At 38.9% G+C, this 9,564-nt stretch overlaps 1 protein-coding gene across 1 annotated transcript in view; it reads right to left on the bottom strand.

The window, feature by feature from the left end:
• LOC103506613 (protein mini spindles) overlaps positions 1–9,564 on the bottom strand; it is a gene marked incomplete at its 3' end in the record, with an annotated part of 84,261 nt that overhangs the window by 53,400 nt on the left and 21,297 nt on the right. Inside the window, exon 15 of the mRNA XM_026821548.1 lies at positions 8,651–8,802. Coding sequence (XP_026677349.1) covers positions 8,651–8,802 — 152 coding nt within the window. The remainder of the gene's footprint in view (positions 1–8,650; positions 8,803–9,564) is intronic.

The following is a 9,564-nucleotide window of genomic DNA, read 5'->3' as shown; positions in this document are numbered from 1 at the left end:
TGTGAAAAAAAAAAAAAAAAAAAAAAAAAAAAAAAAAAAAAAAAAAAAAAAAAAAAAAAAACAAATGAAATAATGAAACAAAAAACATTTTTTTTTTTTTTGAGAACTCTAACTGCCAAGGTCTTATCGTCCCGAAAGCGAAGAGAGAAGGAAGACAGGATAGAAGAAAGCCAGCCGTTCCGAGAACGAACTTCTCTTTGGTGTAAAATCCTACCGGTCGGGGATCGAACCTGGCTCTGTAAGTGAGCACATTGCATAATTAGACGAATATAACAGGCGGTCACAAAAAAAAACTCCAAAACAAAAAGCTACCTTTGATCATCTAAAGGTGGCGTTCCGATCCTAGCTGCCGGGTCGCGCGAACCGGCAGCTCTATTTGGGTCGCGCTGCCCAGTCGCTCTGAGAGCAGTGTGGTCGCCTGGTCGTGAGGTTTTCATGTGATTTGAAATACTATTTTTGTAATAATTTGTTCGACTGGAAGTTTGTAATGGAAGTCGGGCGACCCGGCCGCTAGGATCGGAACGCCACCTTTATGGCGCGACCAGGCAGCTCGGTCGCGCGACCCGGCAGCTAGGATCGGAACGCCTGAACTACGGATCCAGGTCTGTGAAGGATAGAAAAAGTGTAAAACCAAGCCATTCTTAATATAACCTTTTTTACTGGCTTTTCTGTGTTCTAGATGCTATGAGTAGTTCATTCGTACCATTAGACTACAAGAATTGACTTCAAAAGATAAAACCGAAAGTGCACCACAGGCAAAATTTTATAATTATTTGAGTTTTAAAGAGCCCTTTCATATGCAGGTATATGCAATATACAGTAGGTCAAAGATAAAGATGTGTTGTATTTCATTTAACTATTTGTCACTTCAGGGCAAGGACAAGGAGCAAAATTCCCTAACTTTCTAGTTGCATGTAAAATTTTCACTATTTTTCGATGCTCTTGAGGCAATTGTTCGAAATTGAATTCTTTTCCAGGCTTTTAAACTCTTTTTAGTATTGATATGAGGCTTATTGCTTACCTTACAAGATTTTAGTATTGGTATGAGGCTTATTGGCTTACCTTACTATCTCCCATGCCCTGCAGTAGTCCCGGGAAGAACGTCCTCACAAACTTCTTACAGGGTGTCCCCATAGCAGGCCCTATAATCTCTACCAGGGCCACGGCAGAGACGGCTATCTTGCTGTTAGAATCTGTCAGGCGGGCCGCTATAAGAGGCGGGGCCTCACCTAGGTTAGGCGTTATGAACCGGGCCTCTGTGATCATGGTTTGGATTTTGGTCAGGGCTTCGGCTTTCACCTGTGGATAGAGAGTGGAAGTGATTAAAAAATAGAATATAGCTTGTTTATCCTGCTTGAGGGAGACTAAAAGACACACTAAGGACGGAGTGCATCTCTAGAGATGCACGGCAACATTTCCCTGGGGACGGCGTGCATTGCTAGAGGGTGACACCCATTTTTTCGTAAAATCACTGTGAGTCTCTCACGATGCACGCTACAATGTAATTTTCTATCTACGTATAAACGAGCCTTAGCTTCTCAGGGTGGATTTTACCAATATTTTTTCAGTCCTTAAAAGGCCTGATAAGTTCCATTTGATTTGTATAGGCTTAAAATGGCTGATAAGTCAACAGGCTGTAAGGGGCTAAAAATAAGGTTGGTAAAATCCACCATTAGTGTTTTGATTCCGTCTTGACTAGGCTCAGAGAGTAACATACACATTCACACACAGAGTAAGTAGTAAACGAGCCTTAGCTTCTCAGGGTGGATTTTACCAAAATTTTTCAGTCCTTAAAAGGCCTGATAAGTTCCATTTGATTTGTTTAGGCTTAAAATGGCTGATAAGTCAACAGGCTGTAAGGGGCTAAAAACAAGGTTGGTAAAATCCACCATTAGTGTTTTGATTCCGTCTTGACTAGGCTCAGAGAGTAACATACACATTTACACACAGAGTAAGTAACACAAAGGTATATTACTCACGTGTCACTTCAGCATTTGTCCCACACTAGGTTGCAGTCATCTTGAGCAAGTCATCTGAAAATGGAAAAGATTGAAGTTATACGTAGGTTGCTGCAAGCTGCAATATTCTCACTCAGTCTGAGTTTTGCCGGGAAAAAGTATCAGACTGCGCAGATAATCACACATTGCTTACCTTTTGAGCCTTTAGAACTCCCTAAATACGGCAATGACTCATGTATTCAACGTACGCAACTGCGCAGATAATCACACATTGCTTACCTTTTGAGCCTTTAGAACTCCCTAAATACGGCAATGACTCATGTATTCAACGTCTTGGTGATGTGTTATGGTTTCGTTGTAGTATTTAAACCCGATACTCAAAGAGGTTCTTACACCATTATAAATCGTCCAGCTTACACAGAAGGATTCCGGGGTAATTTTTTGGCTTGGAATGCCAACAAATATTGAAAGTTTTTTTTAATGAACTTTGTAGGATTGTATCAATATGTACATACATTTTTTTTCACCATTTCACTATGGCCGATGGCTGGGCTTGATATTATTCATTGAAACTATTTATTTACTTGATTTTTGTTGATGTTGATTTTTTGATTACTTACTTAATAAATTACTAATTATGGTAGTTTACTTACCTTAATAATGACTAATATGGCAGTAGGATTTTATCCCGGGTACTGAGCTGACGCGCTAGGTTATCAGACTGCGCAGATAATCACACATTGCTTACCTTTTGAGCCTTTAGAACTCCCTAAATACGGCAATGACTCATGTATTCAACGTGCTACTATGGCCGATGGCTGGGCTTGATATTATTCATTGATACTATTTATTTACTTGATTTTTGTTGATGTTGATTTTTTGGTTACTTACTTAATACATAATTACTAATTATGGTAGTTTACTTACCTTAATAATGACTAATATGGCAGTAGGATTTTATCCCGGGTACTCACCATTTATCCTTTAAATCACTACATGAGTTATACAACGAAACCAGACCAAATCACTAAGCAGCCCAAGACACGTGTTTTGTCCTTATTTGGACTCATCAGTTGGACATAGCTGGGAATTGAACCCGAGACCCTTGGATTGGGAAACAGAGACCTTTACAAGCAAGCCCGCGCTAGGTCAGAGAGAGTCGAAATTCGATCCGTCCGATCCTTGCTGTAACAGAAAAGTGAACGAAAAAATAATTAGCATACTTCGTGAATTCGCTTTTGAACCCTTTTTAAGCTTAGCCCAAAAAGAAGCACAAAAAAACCAAGTTAAAGGTACCTTGGTTAGACTGCGGGGGTAAAATCAGCCCCGATTTGAAATAGAATACCGCCCATCTCATATGGGATGTAGGTACTTCGTGAATTCGCTTTTGAACCCTTTTTAAGCTTAGCACAAAAAGAAGCACAAAAAACCAAGTTAAAGGTACCTTGGTTAGACTGCGGGGGTAAAATCAGCCCCGATTTGAAATAGAATACCGCCCATCTCATATGGGAGAAAGGTATCAATACAATAAAAAATATTATTATATTATTATAATAAATTATTCTGAGGCATTTACAAATAACTCTAAAATTCATACATTTTATTAGTGCGTTTTAGGAAAAGTCTGGGAATAAAAAGGACATTTTTTTTTCTCTTGTTAAAAGGTTTTTCTACTCGGTTGCCAATTTGTGTCCTCCATTTTGAATCCAACATTCTCGAGACACGTTTCATTATGAAAAAAAAGGGGATTTATACGCCTTTTATACTTTCCTTCCAGACAGAAAAGAGAAATAGATACGAGAGACAGGATGATTTCATTAACAACATCTTTTCTTTATTCTGCTATCGCCATTCGGCGAAAGCTAAAGCCGCTACAACAACAACAACAACAACAAAACAAAACAGAGAAGGTTTTAATTAGTGGAAGTGTCAGTGGACATTGGAAGAGGGACACGGGTAGTCCAGTCAGTGATAAAGCGCTTATCATGCAAAAAGTCCCAGGTTCAATTATTTATCAGTCAACAAATAATTGTACTCGTAATTTCATCAAGGAGAGCAATAGCGGTCCGCCCCGCTAAGTCAAGAAAGTTTGACAGCGTTACTAGAAATATTATATGCCACAGACCAAGTAGCCATTTTTAGGTAGTTATAGAGGTTGCAAATATTTCAACTGGTTCTTGTAGGATCTGAATCGGCAGCGCTACAAGAGATTTTAGACACCTCAGACCAAGTAGCCATTTTCAGGTAGTTATAGAATATAGAGGTTGCAAATATTTCAGCAGATTACACTTCTTAGTATTCTCCCAGAAACTAAAGTTAAAAAAAAAACAATTAAAAAAAAATTTAACTAGCTCTCATCACACTTCTGGGCATGCTATGACACAGGCCACATGAGTCTTGTAGCAGTTCTTTGTTTTATTTATTTAAAAATCAATCAAATGAAATCACTCACCAGGTTCATTGAGTGTTTTGAGTAGAGCCGTCACGTAGGTCTTGAGTAGTTTCTTGTTCAGTATGACGGGGGTACATTTGGTGAAGCATCGTCCTAGGAATGCCACAGTCTCGGCTTTGACCTGAGGGTTCTTGTTGTCGAGGGCCGCTATAACGTCTTCTAGGATAGCCTCTAGTGTGGTCTGTGGAAGGAAAGAATCAGTTTATAAAAAAAAAATACATTTTTGTCCACACCTATTTATTGCTTGTACCTGCGGTTGCTCCATGGCCGCCAGGCGCGTTTTCCAGTTCACATCCGTCAAATCTGCCACCATATTTGGCGGCAACATTTCCCCCGCCCTCTCCTCTACCTCCTCGTCTGATAAATCTTTCTCCGATGTCATCTTAGTGCCACCACTGGGGCCTAGTTTGGTGGAACTCGATGATTTGGCGGCCCCACCAGAACCCCCACTGCTGCCTCCTGGCTTATCTTTAGCTGGAAATAAAGTAAATCACATTTGAATCGTTCCCAGGAAGGAGGGCCTACAATATTTTTGCTACTAACATAGGCCTTTCTTCCTTTAGAACGATTGATTTGTTAATTAAGAATTAATGTTTATTTGGTAAAGATACCCTAAGTCCTAAGACAAATAACATTATTATTTCATTTTTTCGACTGTAAGTAAATATTTCAGCCTAGTTAGCATGGAGGGTAACGTGTCTGCCTTGTAAGCGTTAGGTTGCGGGTTCAATTCCTTTATCCTAAAGAGATAAGGTTCGTTCTGGGAACGGCTCGCTTTCTCCTATCATGTCCTCTTCTTTTCGACTTCGGGACGATAAAACCTCTAAGACCTCCATCAAACCTGGGAGAAAATCCTTTATCAAACCTGGGAGAAAATCCTTCAAATAAAATACACACACTGTTAAACACACAGACAAATTAAATGCACACAAAACTGTTGGTATAATGGAACAACTTGTTCTAAGCTGACAGTCTAAATAAAGCACTACTTAGGTGTACTTATACTTATACACACGATTCTCGACTTACCCCCAGGTGCAGGCTTCCTAGTCATAGTGGCACTATTGATGGCACCTCCTGATTTGACCACTTTGGCAGCGCCTCCCGTTTTCACCACCTTGGGCACATTACCCCCACTGGCGGATTTAGCCGGGGCATTCTTAGGTGGGGCTGTAGTAGGTCGCTCCTTCTGTGGTTTGGGCTGCTTTACACACAGCACGGCCTTGTCACAATACTCCTTGATCTGTGAATGGGAAAGCAAGTGTTTCATCAATCAAATCAAATCAAATATTTTTTATTGTGGTGATATACAAACATGTATGTACACAAATTTTTCCTAATGCTAACTTATAACTAACTTAATACTTAATATTACATAGAGAATAGAAATAGGTGATGCCACACCCTATTAATTGTACCTGTACCTCATAAAAACAAATAGTTCTATAGGTATCTATTACATTTAATTCGAAGCCACCTAATTTAGGAATTCATTAGCCAGCCTGGAAGCCAGCACAGACATTGTAGGAAAAATATTGGGATGTAGATGTACACAAGAAAATGGTCTAATGGTCAATTCTTGACATTAGCTAACAACAATTAGCCAGCCTAGTTCGCTTGGAGGGTAGTGCGGCTACCTTGTAAGCGCTACAATGTCGCGGGTTCAATTCTCGCCCAGGGCAGATTTTATCCTAAACAGATACACTACAGTTCGTTCTCGGAACGGCTAGGTTTCTCTTATATTTATTTATTTTGACTCTTTATTGGTTATAATTCAATGTACACAAATGTAAGAAATTTCAAACAAAGGGCGAAATTATTGCCTGGGGCAATCTCTACCATTCAACCCTGTCCTCTTTTCTTCGAATTTGGTACAATAATTTTATTTATTTAATATACCTTATTTATACTGTCGGCTAAGACTAAAAAGTCCCATTATGCCAACAGTTTAAACAGGTCTCATTTATTTACATCAAACAAAGTACATACATAGGTTTAACATAGAAAAGGATGGAGAAAATTATAAATTTAATATAAAAAGATATTAATGGTAATAGCCACCAAAGAGGTTGCCACTAAAGAGACATCAGAACTAGAAGTTTTAGTTCCCTCTATCAAATTAATTAAAGAACTGTTATGAAATTTATCACACCAAAAACCTCAAAATTGGTTTCTGGTTTGATGTTTCCAGTTTTCACTTACCTTGGCCATTTTGTTGGCATCATTCACATCCTCCAGGAAAGGACCAATAGCTTTCTCACCCACCACCTTCATAGCAGTTCCTATGGCAACCATGGAATTTTCCCGGACAGTCGGATCTATGGAAGACAGAGAAGGTTGGCAGGGGACATTAAACACGGGTCTAGGAGATCATATGGGTCTATGTCTGCTCCACCTTCATCCCCACTGTCACCTCCACCGTCTGGAAATGAAATATGTCAAAATGTAAATCCCCGTCTGCAAGTTTCGTTCTTGGAAAGCCTGGTTTTCTCCTATTCTGTCCCATTTTGAGACAGTAAGTAATATTGTTACAGTTTCCTCTATCAAATCTCTAAAAACACTAAGAATTCTACGAGAGCTAAAACTGTTTCGCAAGCATATTTAGAACAGGTCTGCTGAGATCTACAGAGAGCTCTATAAGACTGCGCCTACATTAGAAGTGGCATTTATCTAGAAAAGACCAGAGCCGTATACGAGTATTATTCTACTAACGACTCTGCATTTCCCATTCCAAAATATGATACAAATGATGAGTTTTTTCCCTCGCGTGTATTACAGAGTCTGAATAAAATCCACTTCCAATGTAGAAACAGCCTTAGCTAACAGCAATAGCAAGGTTAAATGCACAATCTATTTCGGCGTGCAATCAGCCTCGAGAGAACTATTGAGAGAGCCTGGCTGTGTTCTCGAAAGCAACTTTGCACTTCAACTTTCTCAAGGTTTTCGGTAATATTACGACATCTTTTGCGAAGTGCGGAATGCAAAGTGTGAAGTTTTTTTTTTAATGGAATGTGGGCCTGGATGTAAAATGCCAGTAAAAAGGGGAAGCATAAACACTTTTTCCAGCCACCCACTATCAGGTATCCGTCAGGTCTATCTGATATGTGTGGTCATCAGGTAACAGGTAGACCTGACAGGCAGACCTGATCAGGTGTACCTGTCAGGTCTAAATGATCGTGAGTGACAGGCCTTAGCAGTTAAAGGCTACCCCTCACATGCCATAACTGACTAGGCGGAGCTTTCTAGTCCTAGCAGGAGCAGGATAAAAAGGCAAACTTCTATTCTAAGGTGCAATATTGCCCCCACCTAAAGATCGAGTCCGCTTACGACGCCTGATGCGAAGTAAAGTTGCTTTCAGATCATTGCTGTCAGTCACTGAGCAATAGAGAAGAAGCAAAGGGGACAAATAGAACATATGGGTATCAGAATATGTGACAGCAAAAAAGATTTTTCCTTGTGTAATTTGTAATTTTATTGACATAACAGGTACATATTTTTCATACATAATTAAACACATTTTCCTCATTCTTTCTTTTAAGGGTTCTCCTGAAGGAACTCTTTCACCCAACCACTGATTTTTTTTCTTTCACTGTGAGTTTTGAAGATTTTTTTTTTTTTTTTTTTTTTTTCCAGGGAAAAACACCAGGGAAAAACTTCGTGAATTCGCTTTTGAACCCTTTTTAAGCTTAGCACAAAAAGAAGCACAAAAAAACCAAGTTAAAGGTACCTTGGTTAGACTGCGGGGGTAAAAACAGCCCCGATTTGAAATAGAATACCGCCCATCTCATATGGGACAATGGTTTCATCATGTTACTTATCAAGAGCCTTTCATTTAAAGGTGGCTGTATAAAAAGGGAGAAGAACAGCTAACACTAACCAGCCTAGCTAGCTGATAGTTTCAAAGGGTTCTCTCTGCTTTTGAAGAACAAGCACAAGTCCTCACGATGGTTGACTCTGGTTCAGGACGAGCCAAATAATCATGGCTAGAGACCATCACCCCGGTATTCGCCTGATAAAGAAGATATTTTTGACTACTCTATTTCGCCACCACCAGCCGGCTAAAGCCAAAGCAAATACAATAATAATAGGCTTACCATTATTGTGGTTGAATTCTCGAACAACGTTAGGGATGAAATTCCATACCTTGGCTGGGATTGAACCCACACCCTCCAGAGTGTCTTGACTACATTTGAACACTAAAACAACAATAACAGAGAAACGACAGAATGTAGTGACTTACCTTGTAATTTTACATTTTTCGCATATAATTTTGACACTCTCCAGTCTGAGTTTGAGAACTTGGAAGTTGTTATCTTTGAAGCCAGGCTTCTTGTTTAATATTCGGATGAGAACTTGGGCTGTACCAGGGGAGTCTTCTATGTCCGTGATGATCTGAAATGCATAGGAAATGGTCAGAAGACTATACCTTATCCATTTGAATATGGCAGCAAGGAGTCATCGACCCAAAATGAAAGAACCAATCAGAATGCGAGAACTCCTTGCATTGTTGCAATTAAGGTAAAGGTCTATTTTTATAAACTCTCTCTTTTAAAAAGCAGAGGTAGCTTCGATCTGTAACCTTTTTTTTGAGGGTCAAGTCCAAGAGGTTGAATTCTAGAACAGGTAAAGATGGTATCTATTTTTAATACTCGCATCGGGTACTTATTATGCAATTTGGTATGTTTGTGATCATTCATTATCATTACCTATCTGGATTTAGTAGACATCGTGTTGTTCTAATTTCAGTTTTTTAGTAATTAATTATTTTATTTAGAGCAATGTTATCAATTAATTATTTTATTTAGAGCAATATACTGCCAAAATGAGACTGAAAAGTCCCTTTCCCTTTACTTGAGCAGTCCAAACAAAGTCTTTGTTCAAAAAATGAAATAAAATAATAATAAACAATTTATTATTATTCAATTCTAGTAAGAAATCATCTTTTCGTTACTTTTTATAGGAATACATAAATCATTACGAATACTGAATACCATCGGCATAAAAAAAAAAGTATCATTGTGGGAGGAAGCACTGTGCAATGTACCTTCCTCCTTTAAAGATATTCTACCGTTGAACCTTTGACACGTTTGGCAACGTAGCCTACTTTTTAGATGAATCCTTGCTGCCATATTCAAATGGATGAACCATAAGTAT

This window comes from Diaphorina citri, unplaced genomic scaffold, assembly GCF_000475195.1.
Source record: "Diaphorina citri unplaced genomic scaffold, Diaci psyllid genome assembly version 1.1 scaffold12, whole genome shotgun sequence".
NCBI lineage: Eukaryota > Metazoa > Arthropoda > Insecta > Hemiptera > Psyllidae > Diaphorina > Diaphorina citri.
The sequence above is the reverse complement of the archived record's forward strand: the minus strand, read 5'-3'. Positions and strand labels throughout refer to the sequence as shown.